The sequence below is a fragment of the Calliphora vicina genome, chromosome 5, assembly GCF_958450345.1.
Source record: "Calliphora vicina chromosome 5, idCalVici1.1, whole genome shotgun sequence".
NCBI classification, from domain to species: Eukaryota; Metazoa; Arthropoda; class Insecta; order Diptera; family Calliphoridae; genus Calliphora; species Calliphora vicina.
The window spans coordinates 95,324,438-95,344,077 of NC_088784.1; the positions used below are offsets into that span (position 1 = coordinate 95,324,438).

The 19,640-nt window shown below is 28.2% G+C and overlaps 3 protein-coding genes and 1 long non-coding RNA gene across 4 annotated transcripts; 2 read left to right on the top strand and 2 right to left on the bottom strand.

Annotated features, from left to right (window-relative positions):
- Positions 1-6,462: 6,462 nt before the first annotated feature.
- On the bottom strand, positions 6,463-10,239 carry alc (5'-AMP-activated protein kinase subunit beta-1). Its single transcript, XM_065514317.1, has 3 exons — positions 9,264-10,239; positions 7,017-7,247; positions 6,463-6,927 (listed from the first exon to the last, which is right to left on the bottom strand). Exons 1-3 carry the CDS (start codon positions 9,939-9,941, stop codon positions 6,781-6,783), a joined length of 1,056 nt encoding a protein of 351 aa, XP_065370389.1. The 5' UTR covers positions 9,942-10,239; the 3' UTR covers positions 6,463-6,780.
- Positions 10,240-10,384: 145 nt separating this feature from the next.
- Positions 10,385-12,548, top strand: Ctu1 (Cytosolic thiouridylase subunit 1). The gene is made up of 3 exons (XM_065514319.1): positions 10,385-10,602; positions 10,660-10,817; positions 11,689-12,548. The coding sequence occupies exons 1-3, from the start codon at positions 10,555-10,557 to the stop codon at positions 12,512-12,514; spliced, it is 1,032 nt and encodes a 343-aa protein (XP_065370391.1). The 5' UTR covers positions 10,385-10,554; the 3' UTR covers positions 12,515-12,548.
- LOC135962407 (uncharacterized) lies at positions 12,536-15,679 on the bottom strand. Its single transcript, XR_010576652.1, has 6 exons — positions 15,535-15,679; positions 14,095-14,202; positions 13,657-13,727; positions 13,359-13,421; positions 13,009-13,081; positions 12,536-12,742 (listed from the first exon to the last, which is right to left on the bottom strand). It is a non-coding gene; the product is annotated as an uncharacterized LOC135962407 (long non-coding RNA).
- Positions 15,680-16,981: 1,302 nt separating this feature from the next.
- LOC135961586 (putative uncharacterized protein DDB_G0267716) lies at positions 16,982-18,581 on the top strand. Its single transcript, XM_065513104.1, has 4 exons — positions 16,982-17,098; positions 17,161-17,776; positions 17,856-18,333; positions 18,425-18,581. The coding sequence occupies exons 1-4, from the start codon at positions 17,059-17,061 to the stop codon at positions 18,542-18,544; spliced, it is 1,254 nt and encodes a 417-aa protein (XP_065369176.1). The 5' UTR covers positions 16,982-17,058; the 3' UTR covers positions 18,545-18,581.
- Positions 18,582-19,640: the final 1,059 nt, after the last annotated feature.

The window sequence follows — 19,640 nt, forward strand, 5'->3', positions numbered from 1 at the left end:
ATAATCAAATGAAATATTTTTTATTTTTTTATCAGAAACTGATAAATAGTACATACATACTACATATATCAAATTGATAAATTTTGATAAATACTTAATACTCATACATATGTAACTAAATAATGTAGTTTGAATTTGTCCAGACAAATATTACTTTTAAATGCTTTACATTTTCTCTACGGGTACTTAATACTACTCTATACTATTAACATAATTTTTAATTTCAGAAACTTTAACGAGATTATTTTTTTTTCCGAAACTACCAAGTATTTACTTTTTGATATCATTTATACGAATAATATGAAAATACTCTATACACACACAACTCAATATTTTTATTGTTTTACTGATAACTGTTTTTTTTATTTGTGATATTTATTTTAATTACTACCACTTTATATATTACAAGCCAAGGTTCTAAAGGATTAATTCTTAATTCAATTATCAAAAAAAATAAAATAAATTTTTTTTTATTAAATCATTCAGCACGAATTAATTCGTCGTCTTAATTCCTTAATACTCCAAACGTATTGAATTTATTGCTTTAAAAATTCATTCTTTATAAAATTCCTTACTAAATCATTAAAAATTTCTTTAATTCAAGTCCATTAGAAAATAGCTTAATAAAATATGCTTCAAATATTATTCAATTACAATCTATTACAAATAGGCTCAAGTCAAGATTTTCAATTCATTTTGTAAATGATTAAAAACAAATTAGATATGAATTAACAAAAATTCAATATTTCAATAGTTGAATGAATTCTGTAATTAAATAAATCCAATATGAATTAATTCAATGATGAATGAATTCTATTTAAATAAAAGCCTTTGAATTATGGTTCTTGGAATTAATTCCGAATATAGATTTTAGTGAACTAAGCTCAAATTGAATTAATGAATTCGCAGCTCTAATCATAAGCAAGTACTTTGAGTGAATATCTTTATTGGTTTACAGAACAGGGGAATATACAAAAGCTGTTTAATTTCGGCCTCGATTGTACAAGTCCATGATTTTTCACCTATATAGATATTTTTTAGACGATTGTAAGGCACCTTGATCAAATTTTCCATTTGTCAAATGTATTTCAAAATTTTCTAATGTATTTCAAAAGTGATACATATGCTAACATAATTATTACTACGTTTATACGTAGCCTATTCGCAAATAAAAATTATTTGTAATTAACTAACTCTCTGTTTATATGTCACTTTGGTTACGGAAAATTCTTATTTTTTTAAATGCAAAAATGAAAGAATTAAAAATTCTTGTTTGTCTTACAATTCAATTAATGCAAAAACGCAATGATATATTTAAAAAACGAAAGAAAAACTAAAAACGTTAAAAAATATGGCAATGTTTAAAATCTTATTTGCAAATAGTGTCGTTAATCAGGAATTGTATTCGTGAGTTAGCTATTTCCAAATAAAAAAATAATACACTGTTTATACGGCAAATTTTTCTAATTACAATATTTTTATTTGCGAATAAGCCTTGCGTATAAACGTAGTATATGTTTAATTTTTATTCTAAAAGATAACATTAATAAAATGGTAAAAAATTTAAAATTGAGATTTTGAAATATTCTATTACAAAACGAGTACCATTCACCAAAGTATAATCTATAATGCCATCACGTGAGAACGGCTGGAGCGATTTGGCTCCAACCGTTTTTTTTGAGTCTAGTCAACTGTAATAAAAAAAACCCCTAAAGTATGCAGTACAAATTTAGATATTTTATTTGCAAATAAATAAGAACAGGCAGGAGTATGTGGGTTGGAGAAACTTGAAGAACTAACATTAGAAAATAGCTACCGGGCGTAGCCGGGCGTTCAACTAGTTTAAGATAAAGATAAAGGCTGACTTCATAAACGACATTGTGACATTGCCATGGGCACACAGGACTTTTGTAGAATGTGCTCGAATATTGAGGAACTAGAAACAGTAGAACATATTCAGTGTAATTGTCCTAGATTACAGGGTTTCAGGCAAAAATGGCTAGGGGAAAGATTCCATGATAAACTGAGGTATATAACTAGATATGAACTAGGCAATATATTAGGCTTTATCAGGATAATAGGCTGGTTATTTTAGGTAGCCGGGCTCCCAGTCTATACTTATTCCATGTCCTTTTTAGATTGGGTTTTCACATATTTTTCCTTCTTTCTTTTCAATTCATTTCTTCTCTTCACATCTAGTTCCCACTTAATTATTTTTGTAAAGGATATCATTATGGATCCAATATACATTCCATTAAATCTATAGGCCTTATTAATAATATTAAAAATTGATTATGAATAAGGGGGTATATATCTATTCTAATTAGACAAAAATTCAGTTTAGAAAATGTATTTTGCGAAAATGTGAAATTTCACATACTGTAGTTGACAATGCAATGGGAACTTTTCCAAATATTCAATACAAAAATTTCAGGTTTATAAAATACAATTTTCATACAAAATTCCTTTTATAAACCTGTAATAAAATTAAAAAAAATATTATGAATAATTAATTAATTCGATTCTGAAAATAGAAATCTATGGTATTGGAAAAACAATGGAAACTTAGGTTTAATTTTTTACACAAATTTTCTGACCACTTTAGTATTCAGTATTTTGTTGGATATCCCATGCATTGAACCAAGAATCAACAGCCTCTATGAAATTAGTTTCTCATGCACTTATAACCGCATCTAATAATGATCCCTTTGTGTTAAAATTTACATCTCGCATATTGTTTTACGAGTTCTTCTTTCCAAATGACATATGATTTTTTGTATTTTTGCTTGACAATACGAAGTTTTTCTTCTCTATGTATAATTTCATATGCAATAAGGAATTAATTCTATAAGGAGAAGTCAATACGTTTGGAGTACTAAGGAATTAAGATAACGAATTAATTCGTGCTGAATGATTTAATTTAATTTTGAAACTTGAATTAAGAATTTATTCTTTCGAACCTTTGATATGAATTAAAAAATATTTATTTATTTATAATAAATTAATTCAACAATTAATGAATGAATTCTATTCAAATAAAAGTTGTGAATGAAGCTGAAGAATTTATTAGGTTGCGAATGGTTTTATCTAATGAATTGCGGAAATGTTTAATTCTAAATTATGATTTTAGTGAATTAAGCTTAAATAAATCTTGCAGCAAATCAGTGATATATTATTAAATAGCATATTCCATGTCCATAGAATATATATTTTGTAAATTTTTGGTTTTATTAGCAACATATTTAAAAAAAAGTAAGTAAGTATATATAATTTAAATCCAAAACATTTAAAATACATAAAACACTTAAAACACCTCAATATCTATCACATTAAATCAAAATTCTAACTAAAAATTTACCATAATAAATATAATTTTTCCCAACTCTCCTTCCTAAAATATACAACTACACAATTCTCATTCATAAAGTTTAAATTATTTAATTTAAATATACATACATATAAACAAACAAAAATAACGTACATAACTTGCCATTTTATATTATTGTATTAATATTAACTAACACAATTAAACTCAATTTTGTGCAATTAATTAATTAAAGCTGAACAAAATGTATTATTAACAAAATAAATAAATAACTAAAAGCAAGTACCTTTTTTAATATAACTTTAGCATTACACAAACAAATTAACATTTTAAATAAGTAGAACTAGCAAAAATCGACATTTTAATACGAAGAAAATTATTAAATTAATTATTAGTTTATAGAAAAATAATAAATTTTTTTTAGCACATATCATTATTAACGAAATAAAAAAAAATACACAAACATTGTGTGATTAACAAATTAATGAAAGCTTTAAACAAACGTCATTTTGCTAAACCAAAAAAATATGCTGTTAACAAATTATAAACAATTTAGATTACATACTAAAATTTTAAATACATTTTGAAAAATTTAATTACATAATAATCAATTTAAATATAATAATAATAAACAACATATAAAGTATTAATATAAAATAAAAATATGACATATAACAATAAAATTGTGTATTATTGTATTGTATACATACTTAATAAAACAATATTTAATAAATAATTAATAAAACAAATTAGTTAACATAATAACTCAAACTGAAATTTAAATTATTTGAAAATGAAAAAGTTTTTTATTTCTGTGTTTTATGAAAACAGTTCGTATTAACTATCATTTTAATAAGCTAATAATACAATGAAAAGTATAATTCCTTGGTACTTTAAACATAGAATTGAGAATTAATTCGCTATTGAATCTTTCAAGTGGGTGCCCCGATAGACCAGTTGATAGTGTGCTGAACTATTAATCTGAGGGTTGCGGATTCGAAATTAAATGAAGAAAAACAATTTTAACTCAATTTGTATTAAATTTTAATTAACAAACATTCAATTATTTAACTGCTGAATGAATTCTGTTATGAATTAATTCTATTTTAATAAAACTCTTTGAATGAAGCTAAATATTAGTTTTTGGTAATGGATTTGAATTAATATTTTAGTGAGTTAAACTCAAATTTAATTAAAAATCTGAAACAAAAAAGTTGCTATATGTCGGTAAATAGTGGTCCAACTGGAAAAAGACGAAGATCTGTGATCACTTGTATTTTCAATCAAAAATGTCAGTAGCGTAGTGGAAGCTCCAAATAAAATATTTATATGTTATACTAGCTAAACCTAAAGCTAAAGTTTTTATACCCTTCACCTTCGTGAGAAGGATATACATTAGGGTGGGTCGATTTTTTTTCACGAAAAATCGAATAGCAGAAACGCATTCTAAGGAAAATTCTAAGAAATTTTCCCCAAGAAACCATGTCTAAAATCAAATCCTATCTATTTCGTCTTTTATTCAATGATATTTCAGTATATATTTTTTTATAGTTTTTTTTATTGGATAAAAGACGAAATGCGCAAGATAGGATTTGATTTTAGACCTATTGTTTCTTGGGGATAATTTCTTAGAATTTTGCGTAGATTGCGTTTCTTCTATATGATTTTTTACGTTTTGATCGTCCATGCAAATCGACCCGGCCTAGTATACATATATAAGTTTGTCATTCCGTTTGTAATTTCCACAATATAATTTTCCGACCCTATAAAGTATATATATTCTGGATCCTTATAGATAGCGGAGTCGATTAAGCCATGTCCGTCTGTCTGTTGAAATCAACTTTCCGAAGCACCAAAACAACTTACATACACGATTCATTCATCAATATCTCCGGAATTCGTCCGGCTCGGTAGATATTTAAAATCGAGAAAATCGGTCCACAAATGACTGAGATATAAGGAAAAACCCAGGACAACCTTGATTTTTTACCTATATCTGGATTACTAAGTCATTAATATAGACAATATGGATATCTAATGATAGATATTTAAACACCTTTACAACGATGTTTATAAGACCATAGTGGTCAAAACCTATAATGGGTCAAAATCGGAAAAAATATTTTTTAACCCGAATTTTTTTTTTCACCAAAAGTTTTTTTTTTCGCTAAATATTAAAAAAAAATTGAAAAAACAAAAGAAAAAAAATTTTTTAAATTTAAAAAAAAAAATTAAATTTAAAAAACAATTCGAAAAGTTTTTTTTTTCAAAAAATTAAAAAAACAACTTTGGAAAAAAAAATTATTTTGCTTACCTAAACATATTTAAAATTTGTATTTTGAAGAATAATTTGGTGAAAATACCCACTTCGGCACAGCCGAATATAACTCTCTTGTTCTTACATAAATTTACGAATTTTAAAATAGTACGAAAAACCAGTTGTTTAGCTCAAGATTTTGGTGTTATTTGGCAAATTTCAAAGAATATTATTGTACTCGAAAAAACCTACCGGAAAACTGATATCACTTCCAAGGTACTTCTACTTCATACATTTTTGTATAGCTATAATAAAAGAATAACGATAGTGTTCCGAAGCTCCCAAATATCTTACATACATGACTGATACATGGATATATCCGCTATACCCTAACTTAGGTTGCTATTTTAAATCGAGAAAATCATAAAACCGCGACTAATTCGATTTTTTCACCAAACATTTTTTTCTCTTAAAATGTACAGCCGAATATAACAATCATTCTTGTTATAATTAAAATTTAATTTAACAGCGATTTTTCATGCTTGATAGTAAAGTACTCATGTAGATTTTGGTAATGTTTTAAATAAAGTAATTATAATACTACAAAACTACGTTCCCACGATAATTGGATAAACACTTGGCCAAAGTACTGTATCAACCGACAGTTTTTTTCACATGAAATAACAACCGCCACAAATTTTATAATTATTTGTGTTCAGCCATTCGAATTCGATTCTCAAACTTTATATGTTGCATATGTGAAGGCTCCTAATAATAGTTCAATTAATTGAGGTTGTGAACATTATTGTTTGTAGTTAGATCCGATAGACATAGAAAATTAACGGCGTATTTTTCTATCAAAATAAATAAAACACAACGCTTTAAATAAATAATAAGTATGTGTGTATGTATATAACACCATTTATATTATTTATTTATTATAAATATGAATAATTATATATTCAGTTTTAGTGGAAAAACACCGAAACAACAAACTAAATTAAGAACTAAAACCATTTAATAATAGATTTCGAAGAAGATTAAAAAAATATATATTGCAACAGCATTTTTTAAATAGATTATTCAATTAATTCAAAATTACAGTAAGAGTAAATGTTATTTTTGAATAATAATAATATTAATAATATATAGTATATTGTTATGTTTGGTTTGGTTTGGTTCAGTGTTGCTTTTTTATTTAAATGGGTTTGTACAACAAAGTGGTAACGTACTTCTTACGATAACGATGAGTTGCACTTAAAACCATGACACCATCTTTAATGGATAATGCATATAAATGATTTAACATAACATGATTCGGTTCAGGCAACAAAGTCGGCTCACACTGTTCGACAATACAAATATAGATAAAAAATAAAGTAGTTGTTAATAAACTATCGAGTGTTTTCTGTAAAATTTAATATAAAAACTTACCGACAAAGGAGTATCCTTATTTAAAATAACCTGCAATAAATGAGGCGGTAAGATGGGTGGACCCGATACCTTTTCCCATGGCTTAGACTGGGGCACATCTTGTGAATACTCTTTATCGGCATTGTTGACACAGTTTTCGCTGTCTTTAGCTAAGGCTTGAAATACTTCAAAATCCGATTGACGCACCGACACTAAATTTGACTTTTCACCAGCATCATTTTCGACGCTTTTCTATAATTACAAAAGTATTAAATAAACTACAATATAATAAAATTTCACATACATACAAATGAAATGATAACAAAAGAAAATTAACTAAATGTGTATTTATTTATTAATTTATTTGTTGTTGTTGATGTTATTAATGTTGTTTGCACAAAACCAAAACAGATGAAAAAAAAAATGGTAGACAATGTATGATGATGCCTCTCTTTTACACCCGCTTACTTATTAAAGTTGTTTTATTAAACAATTAACACTAAATGATATAAATATACTTTCCAAATACAGTGGTTTTATGAGGTTTAGAAATAAATACCAAAAATACTAATAGATTTTTAAACTAATTAAAATTTAATTCATTAATTTAATTAAATTTCCAGTATTTTAGTTCAGCAACTACAAATAACTAATTCAAATTATAATAGAAATTCGAACATTTTTGAAAAATACTGCGAAATATACCTGCAAAATCTTAATTTGACATGTTTTAATATCAGCGTGGCAATAGTTTAATTTCTATTTCAAATCAATAAATAAAATCACTAAAAAATCTTTCAAAATTTATAAATAATGTGGAAAGTTGGCGTATTTTGTGTTGGACAATCATCAAATTATTTGCTCAAATTTTTATTAATAGAAATAATTTTAAAATACTCACAGAGGAATAATTTTTAGAAAAATCTCCAAATAAACTTCCTCAAAATTCAACAAATTTATAAGAAGCCTTACAATTAGAATATTCATATGAATTGTAATTAATGTATAAAAGCAGCGGAATGCCTACAAATCGGCAAATCTGGTAGGACTCTTGATTGAGGGATTTATAGAACCTGTTCCTGCTACTTTAAAAAGTGAATTGAAAATTATAGTTAATAACCTTCAGAATATAGGTGGACCACTTATTATCGGTCTTTTGTATAAGATGAATATATTAACTACTTAATATAGCTTGCATTTATTCAAATAAAAGATATTTTTATAAGAATAATTTATAACATTCATCACAAAATCATTCGAAAGATTGTGGTCCCAAATATCGGCCGAAATTTTTCGGTATTCGTAATATAGGTTGAGACATTATAATATACAAATTTGTTAGCAACATTTTTAATCAAACAATTTACGAATTTTGCACTTTGCTTATTTGCCATTCGTAGACTATTGTTTTCTTAATAGTTGTCGACGTTTGAATAGGCTTTAAGATAAATAAAATAAAATCACTGTGATAAAGTATAAAAACACAAAGGTTTTACCATAATCTAATCTTGTTTTTAATGATTTTATGGAACAAAGTACAACAATATACAAGGTGCGGCACTTTTGGCACAGCGCTACCTGCTAATGTTGATTGCGATTGAAGAAAAATGTCCATATTATAAAGCTTAGATATAATTTGTAATCAAATCTGTTATAAACACAATAAGGCTTCAATTTTGTAAAAAAAGCACAATTTCGTACATTTTAATTTTGTAAAATTTCAATTACATTATTTTTTTCAGCAATAAGCTTTTTTTAACAAAAGATTTTGTTTAAAACTAGTATATTTGTTAGGTCTACATATGTAAATATGTATGTACGTACATAAAAAGGATACATAAATGTTAATGTATCCACAACTCTTTAAAGAAAGGGTTTATTTAAAGAGTTTCCCAAACACCACTGTGCTTATTATATGCATTTAACAATTGCTCTCATTTTTCTTTGTATATTAATGTGTTGTATTCTTTAATACTATTAACAATTGCTCAAAGTGATTGCACAACAAACTTTATCATTATCATCATCATCATCATCGCCACTTAAGTGTATTATTTCATGGATTGTACATGTAGTATGTAAACAAAAACATTAGAACTACGTCATTTATTTTTTGAAGATAATCAAGGCACAAATGTATAGATGGATGGTTGGTTGGTTAGTTGCTTGATAGTGATATCGATTTTCACAGTTGAAAAACAACGTTTAACACAAGTGAAGCAAAAAAAAAAATAAAAAAATAAAATTAAAACATAAAATCAAACTTACCAATTTGGGATCATGTTTCCATTCACCATCAACACAGAATTTGTATTGATGATCTCCTTCGGGCAAATCAATAATGGTAACAAAATTGGCATGACTGCGTACCATGGGTACGGGTTTCCATTGGGTAAATGTACCGGAAATCATTACGTTTTGACCACCGCCATCCCAGCGCAAAACAGTGGGTAATGCGGGATTACGCATTTCTTCTTCATCTAGCTCTTGTTGCGTCTTTTGCGGAGCTTCATCGTTTGCCTCCGCAGCGGAAGAATCTTTATGTTGAGGCATTATTTGCGTTACAGTTGATGATGAAGTTGTAGTTCCTTCCGATATAGTACTTGAGCGTTTGCGCGGTTCAGCTGAACTAAACTCAGGGTCGACAGAGGCAGCAGCTGTTTGTTGTTGTTGCTGCTGCTGTTCGTTTGCTGCTTTGCTTATTGGTTTCGTATAATAGGGTTCGGATGTTGTTTCATCGTCTTCTTGTGACGAGCCACCGTGTAAAACTGAATCACGTTTTTTATCAAATGTGAATGCCTGGCCACCACTGACAGCCGCAATACCCTGAGCCGTAGAACTACCCTCTCCCCGTAGGGGCAATTCACGAAATGGAGAATTTGGTGTAGAGATGTCGCTGGACTTGTGGCGTTCTCTATGCATACTTGTGCTACCAGCATTACCCATATTTGTTGATAAGGTATAAAAATATTCTTATTGGAAGCGAATAATGTAATAAAACTCCTCAGTTAATTAACAAATTATTACATATGGACGTTTAAGGTTTTCTGTTGCAAGTTAATTGGCACTTTTATTTATTGGCTTTTCTAGTGGCAGCTTTTCATTACTAGCTAATTTCTCAAGAATTTCATAAAATTATTGTCGTTTTTTTTAGCAAAATTTCATAAATTACGTTTCTTATTTCAATGTCACAAAGAAGGAAATTTTCTTTTTGATAAATTTTTTCTTTTCTTTTGTCTATCACCTTTATTCTTTCGCACGCTGTTTTCTTTTTCGTTTTTCTATGTAAATACTTGTTTACCTTCGTTTCTTTTATGACAAACAAAGAATTTGAAGAAAAATAACAAGGAAATAATAAGAAAGAAAACACACAAAACAAAATAAAAAACAGCTGATAAAACAGAGTTGCTAGTTGTATTCAACTGAGTAAATAATGTCATCATCTCACTGAGCATAATGACTGACATTTCAATGAAAGATGTGTCATTTTTTATATTTGTAAATAAACGTGTTTTTTTATTTTTTTAAGTTAATAAAAAAGTTAATATTTTATGTGAAAATGCCCATTAATTGTAAATCAAATTGTGGTAATAAAGCTGTATTAAAGGTATTTTGCATTTTATAATGTAAAATTATTGTGTTAACTTTATAATATATTTTATAGCGTCCCAAAACTGCAGATGCTTTATGCAAAGAATGTTTTTTCGCTGCCTTTGAAGCTGAAATTCATCATACTATCACCTCTAGTAATTTGTTTAGACGTGGTGAAAAGGTGGCCGTGGCAGCAAGTGGAGGCAAAGATTCCACGGTACTTGCTCATGTGTAAGTGTAAATAATTTTTTTGTTTGAATTGTTGTTAATAATGATTTAAAATCAATACTGTATATTCTAAATCATAGATGAACATATTTATGTATGTTCCAAGTGCTCATTCGATAGCGGTATTTTGTCGTTATCCTATTTTAAAAATGTCCCTTCTCACAAATTTTATAGGAGACACCTAAATCGTTTTAAAATTCCTGTTTTAAATATTAGTTCATTCATTTAATTTTATCCAAAAAACGTAAATCATAATTTGTTTAAGGAAATATTGGATAATTTAGAAATTAATTACTATCTCGATTATTTACATTAAAAAAGCTGCACATTCCAAAGTAGGTCAGGGTTGATTATAATCGACTCTCGCGTCATTGCCATTATTTCTAAAAGGCAATCAGGCTCATTTTGCTTTTTTTGGTCGTCGACTATTTGGAGCTTGTGTGACGTCGTTTACACCAACCTTTTTTTAATTTGAATGAACCCTTGTGGAGACCATAAAAACTCATCGATACTTACTGGTGGAGTACTATTATCACTCCTGATTTAAAATTTTTTCTTAAAAATTTTCTTTTTTTAATTTTTTTAAAATTTTTTGTTAAAAATTTTTTTCCTGAAAAATATTTTTCCCGCTTTTGACCCATTGTAGGTCCGACTTACTATGGGGTCGCAAATGAAAAATGTAGAAATTACAAACGGAATGACAATCTTATTACATACATATACCCTTGCCACTCATGGTAGGCAAGGGCTGTAAAATTTTAATGTTAAGCTAACGATATAATTATATTAGGAAATAGTTTTAGGTAGACATTTATGACCGATTACTGAAACGTTATAAAAAGAATTAAATTTTCCATATTATATTTGATTTCAGCCTAAAACTACTCAATGAACGTCACGACTATGGACTGGAACTGGTTCTGCTCTCCATTGATGAAGGCATCACTGGCTATCGTGATGATAGTTTAGAGACCGTTAAACAAAATCGTGATGATTATCAAATACCTCTGAAAATCCTTTCGTACGAAGAACTTTATGGTTGGACCATGGATCGCATTGTGGCTCAAATCGGCCGTTCCAACAATTGTACATTTTGTGGTGTATTTCGTAGACAAGCCCTAGATCGAGGAGCTAAATTATTGGAAGTCGATAGTATAGCCACAGGCCATAATGCCGATGATATAGCGGAGACGGTATTAATGAATATTTTACGTGGTGATACGGCGCGTTTAAGAAGATGTACCGACATAAAGACTGGCGGCAGTGAAGACACCATACCGAGAGTGAAGCCACTTAAATACACCTACGAAAAGGAGATTGTTATGTATGCCCACTACAAGAAACTGGTGTACTTTTCAACGGAATGTGTGTTTGCCCCTAATGCATATCGTGGTCACGCAAGAGCGTTTCTCAAGGATTTGGAAAAGGTTCGACCGTCCGTAATAATGGATATAATACACTCTGGCGAACAGTTAAGATTTAAGGATACCGTTAGGAAGCCGGTAAGGGGTATATGTGAACGTTGCGGCTTCGTATCCTCCCAACAGCCATGTAAAGCATGTGTTTTACTGGAGGGCCTAAATCGGGGTTTACCTAAATTAGGTATTGGTAAAAAATCGAAAGGCGATCGCATGATAGCGAATCAGGACAAAGAGTTGGCTTTGAGAGAAAAAGCTAATTTGGTAAAAAATGATTTTTGATTAAATAAAATACGTACTAAATGCATTTTTAAAAGTTATTTGTTTTTATTTTGGTTCAATTTTACAGAAATTAAATCATATATATTGTTGCTTTTGTAGCAGTTGTGACATATTTTCAAATGCAATCCTTGGTTGGAAATGTAGTTTTCAATTCGTTGAGTCATCAAGAATCTATTGAAACAGCTGGGTGGGGTCTGCCTGTTCTTTTATAATTTAGTTTATTTTTTCCTGAAAGGAGATACAAAAAAATAATGTTTAATATTTTGTTATATTCATTGTATAATATAATGAAATATGAATTGTTAAGAGCTCAGTGCCAATATCTAACCATATACCATAACTGTTTAAAACATGACTCCCTAATTCCAAAAGAATATTGAAACAGTTTGTCAGCGTTTTTAACTTGTTATTGGTGTCTGTGAATGGTTTAAGTAATCATCATTGGAAACAAATATAAAAGTTACTGAAGTTGAAAATTATAGTTAATTAGTTACCTTTTATATATGATGGCAATAAAAAGCTGGGCAGTCGAAAGACAATTCATTCAATACTATCTGCTTTTGATACCTGTAAATAAAAATAATTTATTTCGTTAATAACTTATTTGGATAAGATTTATTTTATTTAATTAAAATAATTTATTATTTTAATTTGTTCATTTCGCAAAAAAAATATGCCCCGCAAATTTTGACAATTAACAATTTGGGTATTGCTTGGACGAAATGAAATTTTTTCTACGAGCTTTTTCTAGCACTATAAAACAGTTGAAAATTCTACTAAATAGCGACTCAAAGCTCGCATAGGAATACAAAATATATTTTAACAAATCAATTAAAAAAATTACCTTCATTATTTTTACAGCCAAAGCAACAAAGCAACATTTTTCTTCTTAAATGCCAAGGAATATCTAAAAATATAAAGTGAATATTGTTAAAAAAAAACATAATTTTAAATTGAGAAAAATATAGCTATAGAATTTAAGGTAATATCAGTACAAGTTTATTTAATATCAATATTTTTTTCATAAGAGATGTCAGAAAATATTATAAACTAATCATCAGTGCCTTTAAATATCTATTGACTAGAGGTGAATTAAGCTCGCACCTCTAGTCGTATTAGTTCTTTGTTTAAAAAAAATTTACCTTAATTCCAAATAAAACAGACACTGTCTAAATGAAACAGCTGTTGGGCTTTCCAAAATCTTCCGCTTTATCTGTTATTAACAAAGATTTTTTCATATTATTATTATTGTATTTTACATTAAAATATTGATATTTTTGTAATAAATATAATTATCAGTTAAAAGTTTGTATAAAATCAAGAAAATTTTCATAAGAGATGTCAGAAAATATAAAAAACTAATTCATCAGTGCCATATTACATAGAGAAATACGCATAGAGCGGAAACTCTCCTATGACAGTTCTATCTCAGTTGTCAAAAACCAAAGAAAATAAAAGCAACACTCGTATGTGTGATTTTTTTGAGTAATTTTTTAGTTTCCACTATTTTTCTAGTTTCCGCTCTATGTGTATTTCTCCGTCATATTATTAAAAAAAACTGAATTTAAAACAAAAATTACCTTTTCATTTTCGGCTTTGTTTTGCTAACTGCAATTTGAAGGAGTTCCATTAAGTTTGCTTCTATACACCATTATACAGATGTAATACATAGTTATTTTCAAATGATTCTGAAAAAAAATTTAGATACAATTTGTTAATAAAGTTTATGTATTAAAAATAAATAAATAAATAAATAAAAATACGATTTGCTATACAATCAGCCCAATTTATGAATAAAATATTCCCCGGAAGTTTGTTCCCAGGTATTTTTTTTTCCCATTGAATTTGAATAGGAAAAAACTCGCGGGTAATTTTTATTCATAATTCGGCTGAATGTATATTTTTGTTAAGTATACATTAATTTTAAAATAAATACTTAATTGCTTTATACATTTCTCAAAGAATATGCTCCGCAAATTTTGAAGTGATCAATTTAGGTATTGCTTGGGAGAAATGAAATTGCTCTGCGAGTTTTTTCTAGCACTATAAAACAGTTAAAAATCCGTTAAATAGCGACTCAAAGCTCGCAATTAAAATCAACTTTGAACTACAATTCAAAATCTACAAAAGATATCAGAAAATATTGAAAAACTGATTCATCAGTGCCTTTAAATAATCATTCCTCGGATTCGATATCATTAAAATCAATCGTAATCTTCTTATTTATATTGTGGCAAAGGATATAGAGCAAGAAATTTAGTATATTTCATCATAATTGCGATATCGAAATTATTTTTTGATATGATAGCTCATTCGAACACGAATGCAGTGATTCTGTCCCTGTTCATTCCTAGAATTGTTAATACAAAATTATGACCAAAACCAGTAAAATGTTTTTAAAATCAAATAATGTATACATTTTTATTAAAAGATTTAAGATGTCCTAGGATTGTTAAATCAGAAAAAAAGGCAAAATTAGTTTTGAAGAGAACTACCTATTTGAATTTAAAACTTAAAATTTCAATTTGTGATAAGTCAACTGACCTCCTTTCAGTATTAATATATTCATACAAACACATCACTTCAGAAACAATTTTCATAATCAAATTATCCAGATCCAATCAAGCTTTACAGATACAGATACATAGGCATATTCATGTTGCGAAAGTCTCTAGACCACATAGCCTCACGATTTTTCAATTAACTAGCAGCCATATGGCGATAAATAACGCAAACTTATTCTTGCAGCAAAGAGTTCTACAGTCTCAAGTAGTTTGATCTCAAGACTATAGTTATAAATTACTGCATGCTTAATTATTACAAAATACAATTTTTTCATATAGCTTACAAAGATTGGAACAAATTTTGTTATAAAATCAAAAAATATCACAAATTTCTGAGAAGCTATTTAATATGGCGAAACGTTTGTCTTCTATTAAACTCAATAAAATCTAATAAAAGTGTAATAATTCGCCAAATATACATATTTTTCAGTAATTTTTTTTCAATTAAAAACTTACCTCATTCTATTGCAGCATTCAATTTATTGAAAATAAGTATAAAGTGGTTGAATATATATATAATTGACAATTCATTTTATCACACCAAATCATCAAAAAATTTAAAGATTACGTTTATATTGGGAGATTTATTTGTTAAAACCTCTTTGACTGAAAGCAAAATATAAAATGAATGATGCAGTTTGTAAAACGGATACAGCTAAATGTCAATTAGATGCAGCGTTGCATTTAGAATAATATTTATTGAATTTGACATATAGGTGGTGCTAAAAGTACTTCCAAGTTAAAATACAGGGTTGATTATTAGTGACCTTTTTCGTATCGTAACGCCCGCCAAAAAACCCATAAAATTGTTTAAATCAGTGAACAATTTTGTGTGCTCACATGAATATGTCTCTTTTGGACAATTTTTCTCAATGTAATGTTCCTGTCCACACGAGTAAACAAATTGACGACTGGTCAAGACTTAGGGCACTGCTACATGTTCAATATATATTGTTATATTTGGATATTATAAATTCCAGATCGCGATCCAAATATCACAATATATATTGAACGTGTAACGTGTAAGAGTTTCAAGACACGCCTACATCCCTTATAGCCTGAATCTTAAAAATATAATTGTACTTGACCAGAAGACAATAGCAATTTATATTGTATTATTACAGTTATGTTATTAAACTGTGTGCCAAATTATATTTGAACATATCCAAGGACTCATTATGCTCCCACATATCCTTTTCCATAAAATCGCTGAAAAATTAAACATTTCCCGATTTTTATAAAATTTGACAAATTAGTTTCCATAATTTTTAATATGTGCACCAAATAAGAAATAAAAAAAATATAACAAAATCCTTGTAAAATAAAAAATTAATAAACCATTTTTTAAAATGTTTATCTTCTATTTTAGACTGATTTATGTGTAATTATCAAGTATAGTCTCCATTTACTAGTATTATTGCTTCGTTATTACAAAATTGTTTACTCCCTGTCTATACCTGATAAATTTTTATCATGATAAACGTCAAAATCGTTGTCAAGATACAAAATTATCAGGTATAGTCTTCATTTATTAGTATTATTGCTTCGTTATGACAAAATTGTGAGTGCTTTTGCTCAGACTACTTTGTCTTGACAACAAACGTCATTAATTGGTATGATAAATATTTGTCAAGTATAGACAGGGAGTTATGCTTTTGCACAGACATCTTTGTCTTGACAACAAATGTCAATAATTATTATGATAAATATTTATCAAGTATAGACAGGCGGTAAATACTTGATAAATTTATCTTGATAATAATTTATCACGTCTAGACACCCTGTAAAATCAAGATTTAGAATGCCACATTATATTTATCAACTTGGTATCACTTATTCTATTGTGTGTTATTGGCAATCCTTAAATAACAAACGGTAAATTCAAAATAAATGTACTAAAAAATTGTTTGTACGTATTCGATTAATTTGGTGCGTTTGTTTTATTTTACATCAAAGTTTAAAGACAAAGTCCTTTCCAGGATGGCCTTAAAAATAGATGAAATTATGGACTTGTCATTGGGTGAGTACCATATAATATTTATCGTTATAATTAACCTTCCTAATATTAAATTTTGCATGTAGATGATTATATTGCCATTTCCAAAAAGTCCACAAACAACAATGCCGTTACAAACAACAACAATAACCACGAAAAAATCACGCTCGATGGCAATAGCAATGATGCTAAATTTGGTCGCCGAAAAGGTAATATAGACGATGAAGAAGATGATGATGAAGATGATATGCTGATGGTACCACCTAAAGAAGAGTTAGAGGAGGATCAACATATTGAAGAAATTGACACTGGTATTTGGAAAGGACCGGATTCGTCGATATCCTACTTAGATTGTCATGATAGGCAAAATGATTTGCGCGATAAACTTAATAATAGTAATAACAAAAATTCGTACGCTAAAGTCAGTTCGGTACAATATCGCATGATGGCACCCAATACTGCTGCAAATAGACCACGTGGTATCCCTACGTTGCTGCCGTTGGATGTAGAGGTTAATAATAGAAATTGGGGGTTCAATAGAAACGGTGGTAGACGTAATAGAGGTAATCGAGGAAATCGTGGTTATAATAATTTCCAGAGGGGATTTAATAATGGTGGTAATAACTTTAATGATGCTGTTAATGGATTAGGTGGTGTAAGTAATGGTCGAGTACAAAGGAATCGAAAACAGGACATTGAAAGGTTTGGAAGTGTATAATTAATTTATATTTGATAATTTAATAAGAATCAACTGGTTTAACTCTTGTACTTGTATTCCTAGCAAAAATCTTCGTTTCTCTGTTGGCAGAAACAATAATTGCAACAATAATAATCCAAATGGAACTTGTAGTCCACATCCAGCTCAAAATATGATTATAGAAACTCCCAGTAACTGTATAAACTTAATACCAAGTCCACCATTAAATTCAAGTTTTCAAGTTCCTCAACATGCGGCACCTGAACGTCATAGTAATACTAATAATAATGGGTCACAATCTTTTCCGATTGGCAACTTAACGCCACAAGCTGAAGCTGCTTTAAATTTAAATTCGAATGGAATGCAGACCCCAAATGTACCTGGAGGCAGCAGTAATGAAAGCCTTAAAAGTTTATTGGGTTTTCAGGGGAATGTTTCGGGTGAAATGATGCCAGTATTTGCTTCGCGTTTGATGGATTTTATACAAAATGGTTTGCAAAATCCATCAGTACATAAACCAGTTTATGATATGAAAATACAAAAGGATATACATGAAATTCAGGTAATTTATATAAATTATGTATATATTTAAAGTAAGTCACTCTATATATATGTATGTATAAATATTTAACGTTTCTATTTCGACTGTATAGAAAAAACCATTGCTTTATAAATGCCCTGGCGGTGAAGTTGTAAGTTCTGATGGGGCTGGAGTTAATTGCAAAATAATACCACGCACAAGTGGTGTATCTTTAAATTGTCGCTTTGCTTAAGAGGACGCCAAATATCTAAAAAACCAATGAATTTTTTTAATATTAATTTTCTATATTTTTTATAACTAAAATGTTTGATGAACAAATCGTTTGTTTTAAAAATGCTTGATGCATTTTAAAGTACATATATAGGTATAGGTATATATTTAAATATATCTTATTAGTAAGTAATATAATTGAATTGCCTCTATTTGATTTTATCATTACAAGTTTTTTTTTTAAATAATTAAAAACAACACTGAACTAATAAAATGTTTATCATAATATACATTAATAAAATATTTAAATGTTTAATTGTAAAAAGTTCTTGGTGATTCAATTTCTAAAATTCATTGAACGATTTTAATTTTTTGTTGTTCTTGCGTTCATCGTGTAATTCTGGTATAAAACTAAACTATAGTTTTCAAAGGTGTGAAATATTAAGAATGACCTAACAGTATTTGGAATCGTTTATAATCAATAGAATTCTAGATGTTCTATAACGACAAATTTATAATTTCTAGTACTAGGCGAATTTAAAGACTTAAATATTTACAGCACAATTCTGAATAAAAAATCCGGGGGAGTTTTTCCCCATTTTTAACATTGAATTTGAATAGGAAATGGGAAAAAAGTTCTCGCGGATTTGTCATTCCGTTTGTAATTTCTACATTTTTCATTTGTGACCCCACAAAGTATATATATTCGGGATCGTTATAGATAGCGGAGTCGATATAGCTATATCCGTCTGTATGTTGAAATCAACTTTCCGTAGCCTGGACTATAACGTCATTAATATAGACAATATGGATAGATATATCAAAGACCTTTGCAATGGAGAATATAAGGACATATTAAGTCGGACCCAATGCGTCAAAAACATTTTTACCACGAATTTTGTTTCACCAAAAACATTTTTTGGAAAAAAATAAAAAAAAAATTTTAAATTTAAAAACAAAAAATTTTAAATTAAAAAAAAAAAATATTAAATTTAAAAAAAAAAATTAAAAAAAAAATAAAAAATTTTGCGCCAAAAATTTGTATTTTTTAAGCAAAAAAAAAATTTTATTTAAAGGGTATTAAGATTCGGCACAACCGAATTACAGCTTTCATACAT